The 14,449-nt window shown below is 43.0% G+C and overlaps 1 protein-coding gene across 2 annotated transcripts in view; it reads right to left on the bottom strand.

Annotated features, from left to right (window-relative positions):
- MAP2K5 (mitogen-activated protein kinase kinase 5) overlaps window positions 1-14,449 on the bottom strand; it is a 163,987-nt gene that overhangs the window by 13,840 nt on the left and 135,698 nt on the right. For both annotated transcript variants that reach the window (XM_081965224.1, XM_081965225.1), the window contains exons 20-21: window positions 14,062-14,123; window positions 11,262-11,307 (exon numbers count right to left, since the gene is read on the bottom strand). In XM_081965224.1, coding sequence (XP_081821350.1) covers window positions 11,262-11,307; window positions 14,062-14,123 — 108 coding nt within the window. The remainder of the gene's footprint in view (window positions 1-11,261; window positions 11,308-14,061; window positions 14,124-14,449) is intronic.

Below are 14,449 nucleotides of genomic sequence, written 5' to 3' on the forward strand. Positions count from 1 at the left end.
CCTTTTCCGAACCTGTTCAATTTCTCTGAATCCTTAACAAGTGTTGCCAGAAGTCAGGGCCAGACTCAAGGTAGGGTCTGATTAAAACAAAATACATGGGGAAAATATCATGGAAATGATACTTTGGTGGATACAGCCTGAAATTGTATTCAACCTTTTTCAGAGCCACAGATAACCAGAGACTCCAATGTGGTTTTCAGTCAAGCGCTATTTCTAATTCTTTTGCACACATGATATTAGCCCTCAGTTTCTAGAGATTTGTTTTTATTTCCTTAAATAAATAGTTTTGCATTAACCTTCATTCTGTAATTTTCAGCCTATTTCAAACATCACATTCAATCCAAATTCATATCAAATTCAGCTCAACAATTCAAAGTTTTGAATTTTCTTTCTCTGTACTATAAGGCTATCAATTATTGTATCCCAAGCTATCTCTGCAAACCCGATAAACATTTCCTCTACCTCTTCATTTAAGTAATTAAAGTATTAATAAAAGCTAGCTAAAAAGTCAGGCACCCATAACAAAACAACCTAGATAATCCGTGACTCGGTTTTGCTTTAGGCAGAAATTACAGCTTTCTCCTGCAATGCAAGGAGAATACAGGATAGGCCCAAGATGCGTCTTCTGAAATCTTTTCCCCGCTACTGGGGAGAAGGATCTATTGGAGGAGAAAATACAGGTAGTCCTTGACGTATGACTACAATTGAGCCCCAAATTTATATTGCTAAGCAAGTCATTTGTTAAGTGAATTTTACCCCATTTTACAACCTTCCTTGCCACAGTTGTTAAGTGAAAAATGACAGTCATTAAGTTAGTTACATGGTTATTAAGTGAATCTGGTTTACCCATTGACTTTGTTTGTTAGATGGTCATAAAAGGCCTGATCCTTACACTTCATATAGAATCTCGTATTATCAATCTGGTATATATGTATACAATTATTATCATTATTATACATTTATTTGACTATAATTGTCATTACTTCATTTTATGTAAGATATTCAACATTTTAGGTAAATTTATACTATGACATTTCATTACATCATCCTAAATCTGTCCAGTAATAATACATCTTTATAAAATTCTTTATATAACCATTGATAGGATAAGTCCCATGTTTTATAAAATTGTTTATCTTTGGTTACCAAACTTTTATACATCCCCTCCATAGTCCTCACTTACAAATTATATAAAATCTAATATTATCAATATATATATATGTATACAGTATTATCATTATTTATCATTTATTTGACTATAACTATTACTACTTCGTTTTATACAAAATATAAATAAAGTATTTCCTTGTTTGCTTGCGTGCTACCTACCAAGCAACCAACCCACCCACCCACCAAGATCTTCACTACTCAGCCCCTGGTCAACTCCACCAGATCAGGGGTAGCATCTTACTTTCCTTTCTTTACTCCCTGCTTGGCAACTGACTGGTTTACAAGAGGAGTTGGCATTGCACAGCTGGACTTCAACCCAGGGGTGTCCAAACTTGGCAACTTTAAGACTTGTGGACTTCAACTCCCAGAATTCTGGGAGTTGAAGTCCATAAGTCTTAAAGTTCTCAAGTTTGGACACCCCTGACTTCAACCCCACCGAAGCCAATGGGCTTCTACCAAAGGACCCTTTCCTGTTGACTAGTCACAGGCAAGGCCTCCGTGAACCCCAAGCAAGGCCGTGGGTTTGCAGTGGACATTAAAACTAGGAACTGGAAGCCAGCCTATAAAGGAGGAATAACATAAAATGATGTTTAATTTAAAAATTAGAAAGTGGAGCAGGCTGCAAAGGCAGAGGTTGATTGAAGCAAAATTTAAATTCCTGTCAAGCCCATTTAAACACAGGGGCCCTTCATAGCCAATTAGCTGCTCCATATGAATACCGAAGAAACTCAGGCCTGGTCACTGTGAGGAGAGAGCAGGCCCACTGTGAGGGTCTGGGAGGGGGGGAAATTAACTAAAATCAGGAGTGTATGAAATATTTATCTCCCTGGTTGATGGAGATGGGGCTGGCAAAGTGTAAACAAGACAGAAATCAATTCCTTTATCACCCTCAATGCTCCCCCCCCTTCCCCCAATGGTCTGGGGGGCACATGTTAGCTTGGGTTTTGCTATGGCAGATCTGGCCTTAATTGTGGCGGTTTATCTCCCTGCGTCCGTCCCCGGAGCCCTCATCTCCCCATTACAAATACTTAACACTCCCTCCACATCTCAAGCTACTTCGAATCCTCAACAGGTTTGGCGGGGTGTGTGTGTTTGTGTGTTTTCAAATGATTGAAACTGTGTGGGCCAGAGAGAGAGAGAGGGAGGGAGCGAGTGTGTAAAGGGCTTTGTCAGTAGAACATTCTCTTGTTCACCACCAGCTGGGTCCGGCTGCCACCAGGGAAGGAGACAACGAAGGTGCTAAAAGGCTCGTTCGCCATTGTGATTGCACCACCGGGAATTCGGAGGAATAAAGCGGAGCTCGGAGGGGGAAGGGGGACACCCCGACCATGGGGCGGCCGAACCAAAGAAAGTTCCTGTGATAATGAAACCCTGTCAGTCATCAGGAAATCCAATTAAGGAGCCTTCTGCCTAGATGCTCTTCACAGGGATCCTGTATTGTTTCCACTCCAAACACAGTGATGGTGAGGACGACGACAATTCTCACAACTGGATATCACAACTGCTGCCCAGGATTGAAAAGGCTTCTTGGCCATGCACAGGGCCATCCTTGGACTGGATCCTGGAATGGGCGTCTTCCCGGCACCAGGATGCTCCCAGTTGTGAAGATCCAATTAAGGCAGGGGTGTCCAAACGTGGGAACTTTTAAGAACTTTTTTCCCAGCCGGGGAAATCTGGGAGTTGAAGTCCACAAGTCTTAAAGTTCCCACGTTTGGACACCCCTGAATTAAGGTGATCACAATTCCCATTCCCTAATGGGAGCCCGAGACTCTTCACACATTACGCCCAGAGAAAACGTCAAGTCCTACCTTTCCCCCTCCGTTCTCTGAGCTCCTGCCAATTCAACCTATTTTAAAGTCTATTTTTACCTGCTGAGACCAATTGTGAAGGGACTGGCACACAAACACAACTCGGGGCTGGTGTAGGAAGGGTCCCTGGTGGATGGTGTCCTAGATTAACAAGCAAGCATCATCTTGTCAGCCTGCTGTAACTCTCAAATCTGTTCACACAACCATGCACCGAGTGTAGTGTCCCACACGGCCTGACAGTGCCTTTGCACGGTTCTCAGCCTTTGGAGAGAGGCAGGACGATTATGGGGCACAAGGGGGGGTGGGCTTCTGGATAAAGCACCTCCCTGGTGGTGGTGGTGACCTTCAGTATCAACATTTTGAAATGCCTTCTGCTGGGAGTTTTGACTCCTTCCTCTCCTGTTAATTCTGACCGTGTCAAGTGAGTATTTTCCTGCTTTTATTTGCTTTTAGTTTTAATCCTGGATTTTTAAAATATTTGATGTCTTATTAAATAACATGACAATCTTCTTTTGAGGAGAATCAAGGAAAAAAGGTAATTCTTTCAAAGAATCAAGAGGGAAAAAAGGTAATTTTATCACTTGCTGGAAATCTGTCCAGCCTCCTGAGGGCATAATCAGCCAACAGAAATGAGCACTGAACTAAGACAAGCTCAAGATCCACAAAGATGTTGACAAACTTGAACAATGGGCCCTATCCAACACAAAATGAATTTCAATGTGGAGAAAATGAAGTTTTACATTTAAGTAGGAAAAATAAAAGGTGTAAGTACAGATTAGGCAAGACCTGGCTCAATACAATACAATACAATAGCAGAGTTGGAAGGGACCTTGGAGGTCTTCTAGTCCAACCCCCTGCCTAGGCAGGAAACCCTATACCATTTCAGACAAATGGCTATGCAACATCTTCTTAAAGACTTCCAGTATTGGGGCATTCACAACTTCTGGAGGCAAGCTGTTCCACTGGTTAATTGTTCTAACGGTCAGGAAGTTTCTCCTCAGTTCTAAGTTGCTTCTCTCCTTGATTAGTTTCCACCCATTGCTTCTTGTTCTACCCTCAGGTGCCTTGGAGAATAGTTTGACTCCCTTTTCTCTGTGGCAACCCCTGAGATATTGGAAGACTGCTATCATGTCTCCCCTAGTCCTTCTTTCTCTTAAGCTAGACATACCCAGTTCCTGCAACCGTTCTTCCTATGTTTTAGTCTCCAGTCCCCTAATCATCTTTGTTGCTCTTCTCTGCACTCTTTCTAGAGTCTCCACATCTTTTTTACACCGTGGCGACCAAAACTGGATGCCGTATTCCAAGTGTGGCCTTACCAAGGCCTTATAAAGTGGTATTAACACTTCACGTGATCTTGATCCTATCCCTCTGTTGATGCAGCCTAGAACTGTCTTGGCTTTTTTGGCAGCTGCTGCACACGGCTGGCTCCTATTTAAATGGTTGTCCACTAGGACTCCAAGATCCTCAAAAACAGTCACTATGAGAGGGACCTTGGAGTTAGGACTCCAAGGATGATCGCCTAAACATGAGCCAGCAGTGTGCAGCAGCAACCAAACAGACTAATACAATCCTGGGTTGTGTAAACAGAGGCACAATAACAAGATCATGTGAAGTATTAGTGCCGCTTTATCAAACCCTAGTAAGGCCACACCTGGAATACTGCAAACAATTTTGGTCACCATGTTACAAAAAAGATGTTGAGACCTTGGAAAAAGTTCAGAGAAGAGCAACTAAGATGATCAAAGGCCTGGAACTTAAACATGAAGAACATATGAAGAAGGGCTGCAGGATTTGGGTTCGGCCAGTCTAGCGAAAAGAGGGACTAGGGGTGACATAAATAGAAGTATTCCAGTATTTGAGGGGTTGCCACAAAGGGGGTCAAGCTATTCTCCAAAGCACCAGAAGGCAGGACAAGAAGCAACAGATGGACACTAATCAAGGAGAGAAGCAACCTAGAACTAGGAAGAAACTTCCTTACAGGGAGAACAATTAACCAGTGGAACAGCTTGCCACCAGAAGTTGTGGGTGCTCCAACACTGGAAGTTTTTAAGAAGAGATCGGACGGCCATTTGTCTGAAATGGTATCAGAGCGCCTGCTTGAGAAGGGGGCTGGACTAGATTACCTTACCTCCAAGATCTCTTCCAACTCTGTTATTCTGATTCTGATTCCACAATCCAGAAAGTCAATTCCACTCGATTTACATTTCCTCTGTCCTATAACTATGCAGTTGCGCCTAAGAGTTTGAAACCCTTGAGTTGTCAGCACAGCTTATCTATAGATTTAGTCAACAGCTTTTTCAGTCTCACAGTTTATGCAAGGACAAACTTTTAATGGAAGGCAGGAGATCCATTACTTCCTCTCTCTAGTGGGCCACAAAGCGACATGGACCTCCCAGTGGCTTTAAGGGAGATAATAGCATTTGCCTAACATGGGATCCCTTGATATAAAAACCATTAAAGAGAATAGCGTTTTTTTTTTTAAATAATCGTCACCTAACTAAAAATACTTGAACTTTACAGTAAACACATTGAATCAAATGCTGCATCCCTGACTCTGTGCATTTTCCTGTCTTTTATTCTTATCTAAGGGGTAGCAATGGTTTGTAATAATTCTCCAAGATTTTGTTAACATTAGATGTCTTGAAAATGACTCAATTAGACACGGATACATCAAATTCAGTTTGTTAGAAGTCAGCTTGTTATGGATTATTATGCATTTGTTATTATGGCAGGTTTTTGTTGGACAAAGCCAGACTGGTTTAAGTGGACCTCAAGACAACAAAGCCCAGTTAGATCCCAAAGATGCTTTTTCGAGAGGCAATGGGACTTCCTTTATTTTTCCTTGAAGACATCCAAGCAGCTTCTTCAGTTCAGGTCAGAACTGAAGAAGCTTCTTGGATGAGGAGTGAAACGTCTTGCAAGGAAAAACAAAAGAAGTCCAGTTGCCTCTCAAAAAAGCACCTTTGGTATAACCATGACCGAGAATCTCCATAGGAATTTAGACAAGCCTAACTATGATTGAATGGATCTCAAGACAATGCACTTCACATAAAACAACCACACTAGTTATATTGTAAGCTACTGCATTAGTGAGATGGGTGGCTTAAAAATTCAATAGATATGATGGACAAAGATAGATAGATAGATAGATAGATGGATGGATGGATGGATGGATGGATGGATGGATGGATGGGTGGGTGGATGGATGGATACAAACATACAGACAGGATAACTAGACAGACAGACTGACAGAGAGGTAAAATATAGACAGACGGATAGACAGATAAAATAGATACATAGATGAGATAGATAGACAGACAGATGGATGATTGCTAGAATATATTAATTAGAGATAGATGATAGACAATAGATGGATAGGCAGAAGATAGATGATATACGTAGATAAATGACAGAAGATCGATTAGAAAGACAGGCAGATAGACAGGCTCTTTATCCCCTTCCCCAAAGAGCCAACTAGAAGTAGAGGGGTGATGTTAAGAAAATCCAGCATCCGCATAGTGTGACCCAGGGCCACTCTTTCTTTTGGGGAGGGGGGCTCCAATAAGCAAAGTTGAGGTGCTCCAGCTTCCCTGAAATGAGGATACAGTTTTCTGCAAGGTGCCTTCTGTTCTACGGCAGAGGGCGGTCCAGAGGAGGGGTGGATTCCAGGAACCCCCCGGGACGTTCTCTGCTTTCGGGGAAGAGGACACACTTCACAAGGAGGACTTGGCGAGGGGCTGCCGGTGCCCCTTCAGGAACGCGGTCGTGCCAAAGCCCCAGAAGCCGGGCCGCCTTTCTAAACAATTCTCAAAAGCAGGCTAGCACTACTGGGAGACAATTTCCATGTTCGGAAGCTTGCTGGAACTCTCCCTGCCACTGAACAGCGAGAACAGATAATAACCATTAGTAAATCAAACTCCTTGGCAATATCCAGCTGTGCCTTGTGCATTTACATACAGATAGAATGGGTATATGTTTTTAATATGTATGCGCTAACACACTTTCCCCACAGCTGAAGTGTGTCTTACGAAAGGAGGCGGTGGATGGGAACGGCATCACCACAAGATAATAAAGTGACCTAGATAAAGTATTAGCCAGCGATTGATCTCAAACGGGGAAGGCTGTCTCTGTCTGACCTGGTTACTTACTATGCATAGATTCCATTAAATAGAGCTTAGGAACTGAAAGCTTCAGGAAAATGGTGCCACTGAGGCCAAAATCATCGGTGGCCAAAGCCAAGCGCATTGCCGCATGACCTGGCGCCCACGTGCGTCCCTCTCTTGTGCGTCCCTCTCGTACAGGGCTGCGTCCCTGCGACGAACCAATAGATAAACAGACATCTTTTTCGGTCCTCTTCAAATCAACTACCCTTTGTAAGTAGGCAGGAATGGGCTTTCTCTTGGGTCGATCAGTACTTTATGGAGGATGTAAGCATCGCATCAACGTGGAATGGCACCGTAAAGTGTTGCAAAGGAGGGATATAAGGTAGGAAGCGACGCACCCCAATTCAAAGCTTGCTTCAGCTATTGCTATGACGACGTCATCAACACACGGAAACAACATTGGTAGGTACATGTCAGACGCAGCTCTCCAGTCAAAAGGGGGGGAGAGCACCACTTGAAGTAGACTTTGAGGGGCCTTGCATTCATGATGTCGAAAGGTTCTCTCTGAGCGTAAACACTCTCACAGAAAGCAAATCCTTTCCCCCCATGGAAGGCCTCCTTAGTGGACCTGTGCAAGTGCCTGCTTTGCTACACCGAGGCTCAGACCTGGGGCACAGCATTCCACAAAGATGTTGGAAAAGAATACGATAAATAACAGTAAAAACTGGGTCTTGGAGTCACGTGTCCTGATTTAGCTAACAGAGAAGCAAAACACTGCAATACAGTAGTACCTCCGTATTTGACGTTTTCAAAACGTGTCAAATTTGTTACTCGATGCATTTTGATGCAAAAATGTTGCCTCAGTACTCGTAGTTTCTTTGGTATTGGGTGCACTGCAAGAGGATGAGGGGGATGGCTGCAGAGGACAGACAGGAAGTCGGCCATGCTGGGAAGGTGGATGACATAGGGAAAAGGACAGACCGAAAGTTTTTTCCAGCCAAAACAAAGGGTCACGTGGTTTGGCATTCGGAGTTTGTAGCCTCCCATAACCAATTAATGTTGAGTACCAAGGTTGCACTATACTCACTTTGCTGCCATTGTATAGTAGATTAAATGATCTACAGCAGGAGTGTCAAACTCACGTTGTCATGGCGGCATCATGTGACGTATCGGGACTCCCCCCCCTTGCTATACCAGGCATGGGCGTGGCTAGCATGTGACGCATTCAGCCTGTGGGTGGGATCTCTAGTATTCTTAAGTAACCATGCAGCCAGAAGAGCCAGTAGCTTTTTTCTCATTCTATGGCTAAGGAATGAGTTAGAGAGCTAACTCTTTCCAGGAAGTCCAGGAACTTCCTCGATTTGCAACCATTTAATGGGGGTTCAAAGTTACAACGGCCTCAGAAAAAGAGACTTTTGACCCATCCTCACATGCCCGTTGCAGCAGCTCCATGGCCATGGGACTGCAATTCAGGCATTTGGCAACCAGCGTGCATTTATGATGGCTGCAGAGTCTTGTGGTCATGTGTTCATAATTTGAGATCTTCCCAGTGGCTTTTAACAAGCAAAGACAATTGAGGATGCTGGATTAACTTAATGACCAAAGCTAAAATTGTTGTAGAATCAGGCCTGGTTACATGACTTACTTAGAGATCAAATCCCTTAGTGGCCGAAATTCTGGTCTCAATTGTGATTGTAAGTCAAGGGCTACGTGTGGTAGCTTAATTTTCGTCCCTTGCTCCAACTGTTCTAAGGCCAACCATTTCTCTTTTGCTGTCCCCTTGGCACAACTCAATGTGCCTGTCCAAAAGAAGGCCAATGCCTCATGTTGTCTTGCTAAAAGATTTTCAGAAATCGAAATTGGGAAAGCTGAACTGTCTGGTTAAGATGAAAATGCTACTTGAACACATCAGCAGACTGCTGGCTTCCTCACCGGAGGAAAACAAGAAAGACTAGAGAAGAACGGCTGCTGTGTAAGTGGCCATCTTTTCAGCTCCTTCCTCCTCCCCTGTCTGAAATCTTTCAAGGTGAAGAATTGTGAAACTCTAGGTGAGAATTGCCACTGTCTGAGGAGATTTTGGGGATTAAAAATATCCTTCCAATATAACTGGTGGGGCCTAAAATCACTGTTGCCAAGTGCCCCCCACCAAATTCTGCAGCGTAAACAAAAACCAGAATCAAATCAGGATGAATCTGGAAAATCAATCTTCCACCCTCAGTCTACTAGACCACCCTAGAAGGAAACCAACGGCAGGTGTGGCCAAGCAAGATCATAAGCGAAGAGGACCTCAAACGGACAGAGGTCCATGGGCAGGAGTTCTCGTCAGTACCGAAGGGCCAACCTCGCTGGCTAAGCAGCTGTTTTAGAAGGCCACTTTGAAAGGAGAAAAAAAATGCAACCTGGGAGAATGTACTAAATCTTAAAAGAAGCCCAACTCTCTTTTTTGAAGCTGTCATGCTTTTTTTTTAATTATTAAAGGGGGAAAGATACGGCCTTATGAGTTGAACCGAGCACTTCAGGGCAGGTAGTTGGAAAGATATATAACTCTGCGTCTCTGTTCCTATCGGCACTCACCCCTTGGCCTCCGTCTTTATGGCTTTACACCCTGGAGTGGCGTTATAGCTTCTGAACACACACACACACACACACACAGATATATACTGAGCGTTGTGAAGTGCGATCTGCAGATGTTTTATTTATAAGTGTCGGGCCTATTGCATCACAGAAAGCAAGCATTTACAAAGAGCTACGGATTTTATGAAACCCCATTCTGTTGGCTTAATAGTCAAGCCACCCAGGCATAGAATAATAACGTTGTGTAAGGTAAATGCATCTCCATCTCTAGAACCTGTTCCAAGTTCTCTCAGATGTGACTAAGTGCAGGAACCTTCCAACCATCCCAAGTTAATAAAAAAAGAAGAAGAAGAATGAGGCAAATTAAGGCAGTTTCAACCAACAGTACTCAGAAATAGAATGGGGGTGGGGGGGGTAGGGAAAAAAACACCAAGTCCCACATCCTTTAGGTATATCAAGAGTTGTTTAAATGCTCTTTCAACATCAACAGAAATTACGGGCTTTCAAAAATAGATTCAAGGTCAAATGTCTCACTAACATGAAGAAATCAGCACCTGGCGATGTTGGGATCAGCTTAGTGTTCAACCACAGTTTCCTTCCCCAATTACTACTGTGCCCAGCACTAGATTCCAAAGCGGTTCCACATATACCCTTAGCAGTGTGGGCGGCACAAACACGGGTCCTGTTGTTCGAAGACGACAAGCCCAAAGAGTGCAACACGAGTGGCGTGATTTTACGGATGGTGGCCATCATCCTTTAACTTCGATGGGAACTTGGCGCCTGCCTTCCTGTGTTTTCCCCCGATATATAAAAAGTACCCAAAACCTCTCACCCCCAAAATGATGAAATGGTAAGTGGGTGTTGAAGTTTTTAGGATCTTGGTGCCTTTATTCCTTGATGTTGCTTTTAATTGTATCCTTTTAAAAAATGTTTTTTTCTCTGTGAGCTGCCCAGAGTCTTTGGAAGTTGGGTCTTATAAAAATTTAATAACCATAAAAAGAGCAATAGACAAATACTCATTCTGAAGAAAGCAGGAAAAAAAGAAACCTGTTCATCTTTCGTGCTGTTATTAATAAAGAAAAACAAAGACAACTTGAGGAAATTATGGTCTTTCTTTAGAAACCTTAGCAAGGTGACATCTGGTTCTCCCACATACCCATTTCACAATAAAAAATACTGCATAGAGTATTGGATATCACAAATGCTAATGTTCACACACACACACACACACACACACACACACACACACAAACGAATCTGGATTATTTTTTTTTTAAAAAAAACATAATTCAACAAATTAAGGTAGGATTCTGAATAATCTCCTTGACAGAAAGTCTATTTTGACCCAAAGGCCAGAAAGTTTCAAGAAGGTTTTGTTAATGCATGTCTGATCCCACCCTCAAATGTTACTAAAGACGATTAACAATGCTAATTAAATCATGAGATCTCAATAGTGTCTGCTGGATGCCAGTGCTGGAAGCAAAGTTTAGATTTGATATTAGTTAACTTATGGGGAAAAGACAATAAACAAACGTGCATGTATCATAAATCAACATAACTTTTGAGGTTTATGTCGCGGAGGCTGTGCAGCCAGAGACTGACTCACCATCAATTCTTCAGGGGCCGGTCGTTCTTTTGGCTGCTTCCTCATACTGACAACACACGGAGGGGGGGGGAAAAAAAAGAAGTTAGGAAATGTCCCAAGAACAGCGAAGATTTTAAAATATCTCATGATGCTTGAGCAACGGCCATAAACTAAATCGTATTAACCAAGGGAAAATGTTGAAAGATTGCTTTAAAAAGTGCCCCAAATGGTGTTTTTAAAGAAAATATAAATATATTTTATGCTTCAATGAGCTAAGAAGGAACAAGCCATCTTCTTTCTCAATTTGCTGTAACACATTTTAGATGCTGATTGAGAACGTGTCAGGGACTTAAGAAAAACTGGGGAACCCTGATCATCCAAGATGACTTAACAGAAGCTCATAAAAACAATCCCTCCCAAGAGTAGCCAAAAGGGAATTCTGTTCAATTCTGCCACTGAGTTTACTCTTTATTCTTTGATCCAGCTTATCAGCGGCCTACAATCTTTCAGCTTTTTCGGCTGCAACTTTGGTATTCTTGTGGGGGGTTTTTTTTTTTGGTGTGTGTGAAATCCCCTTCAGTCTCCTTGGGAATCCCATCACTTTCTAAAACAGGCCCTTATTAGTTTGAGCTTTCAAATGATTTGCAGTGGTTAATTCAGCAATCCTACTCGCCTATTTCTGGCCTATTTCTCCCCGTGCAGAGGACAGGAGAGAAAGAAGCTGGAAGGAATCTGGTTTTTTTTTTGGTTTATACCTCTCAATTCCCAAAGCATGGTACCGTTTTTGAAAGGCAAATAAGGGCGAGGCTACTAGATGGAAATTATGTGGGGTGCCAAAGGTGCTTTTTCAAAAGGCAACTGGACTTTGTTTTTCCTTGAAGACGTTTTGCCTCTCATCCAAGAAGCTTCTTCAGTTCTTCAGCCAGAGGATCAAGGAAAAACAAAGACAGTCCAGTGGCCTCCTGAAAAAGCACCTTTGGGACAAACATGGACGACTGAGAATCTCCACAGAATTATGTGAAGCTCCCAGAATTTCTCCCGCACAACTGGCGAGGCCGCACTCTGCCGTCGTCCCCATTCACTTCCCAATCCCGTTTGCCGCACCAGCTCCCTCGGTGCTCCCCTCGTCGGCAAAGCCAACTGCGGTCCGCCATCTTTGCAAGCTGTTCTAAGCCACCTTGGCAACACGCTTAATCTGACATTCCGAAGTAGCTGGGTCTTGTGGGAGAAGGAGGCTATTATGTGCTATCATTTATGCCTCCACCTGACATCTGTGGACGTATCTGCAGAGGTTAGCCCTCCTCCTGCCTCAATTAAAAAAATATAAAAACAATATGCTTTCTGATTAATCTCTGGGTAGAAGTGGAAAGGTACAGCAAGATAGATCATCCACGGTTCCAGCTTTGCAACAGAAATCTAATCTACCCCAAAGTGGATCAGCCTTATAATAAACATAAGCTTTGTATTTATTATTTCAATTAACAATAGTCACACTGTTAATTCCTTCTCTCTCTCTCTCTTAAAAAAAAATCCCTCCCTTTGGAGTATTCCAGGAGAGGCTTCCGTCATCAGCAGTTATTCCAATGCTGCTCCCACTTGGTTACCTCATTCGAAGTTAATTCTATTGACATCAGTCAAAAACTTTTACTTGCAAGGAAAGGAAAATTAGAACAAAGGAAAGTGTGTGTGTGTGTGTGTGTGTGTGTGTGTGTGATGTCATCCATTTTGATTGTCAGCATCGGTATTTTTCAACAGGGAAATTCCTACTAGTACTGCATGCAAGCGGCTGGCCCAATTCTGTGTAGTGCTGAGAGTAATTTTCTTTTATTGGTTTCAGGCATAGCTTTGAATGCTTCTCTCTCTCATCCCTTCCAGAAAATAGAATAGATCTTCAGTTTTTTAAAGTGGTGCAACTTTACGGGTATGACCGCTGTCTTTCTTCGTATAATGCAGAGCTGCTGTTATTACATTTTAGTAAGTGTAGGCCTTGGTGTGTGGATCGTTTTGTTTTCCATTTCTCTATTAAATTATGCTATTTTGTTTGAGAAGATAGGTAATTCTAGCTCTCACCCACCATGTTTAGGCTGTAAGTTGCTTGTTCTTTTCGCCTTCAAATACTTGTTTATAAGCTTTCCACATAAAAGAGGCACTGAAAGTATCTTTGCTATGGTGAGTTAACCTTTTGGTGCTCAGGAGATTCTGACTTTAAACTACACCCGCTTCCTTTTAATGGTGCTTTTTAACTTAAAGAGCCTTCCTGGCTGACCGTTAGGCAAGCTGTCTGGAAGAAAGGAAACATGCCCTACAGTGTGGTTTAAAAGATGCACCCCCATCAGAACACCTCCCAAAGACAGACCCCATAAAATTTCTTCCAAATGAAAAGCCTGCAAATTAATCGAGGCTGCGGTTTAGACCCCCTTCGAAAGCGGAGCTTATTCTTCTAAGCAAGACGAGAAATGCTTGAATAATAGAGGGGTAAATACGGCTATCTATCATCTTCATCCAAGGGATTTCGAACACATGCCTGTGTGCCTGTAGAAATGCACGGCACCCGTTCTCCGAGAATGCAACCAGATTCCCAGTTGTTTATGGGTGGGGGCCAAAAAGTCCCTCTCCAAAGTACTTTTATGACCCTTTGTGTAAATAACGTTTACATAATTTAAACAGTTTGCTCAGCTTTGCTGGCCCAGCTGGCCCAGCCCTGCCAGGTCCCTGGAGCCCTGGAAGGATTCAGAGGAAGCCATAAGGTCCTGTGATACAGTGAGTTAATGGCATGTATCATTTACATCGAGGGCACGGCACATTTGCAAACGAAGCTTACCATTGAGTGATGAAGTGTACAAACGGCTCCGAGAACTCCCCAACCGGAAGGACAGGAGATTCCTACAAGCCCGTTTTGGCCCGGGTAGGGGGAGAGGGCGGGGGGGTGGGGAGGAAGGGAAGGAGGGAAGGAAAAGAAGGAGAGAAAGCGTGAGTACAAATTGTCAAATTGCACCGTCGTTCTCTGACGGCAAACAAATGAAGACGCTTTAAAAAAAACTGAAATCAAATAAAAGGAAACCCTGCATTTAAAAGTAATGAGCGTTACGCAGTAGGGAAAACACACGTAGAAATCCAACCAAGAGGAAGTCGGAAACGGACAATGATAGCCACGGGGCAGGCAAGAAGGTAGCGAAAGTGTAAATGAGAAATTAATGATTATTTAAGTA

This window comes from Natrix helvetica, assembly GCF_964273705.1.
Source record: "Natrix helvetica genome assembly, chromosome: 12".
Taxonomy (NCBI): domain Eukaryota; kingdom Metazoa; phylum Chordata; class Lepidosauria; order Squamata; family Natricidae; genus Natrix; species Natrix helvetica.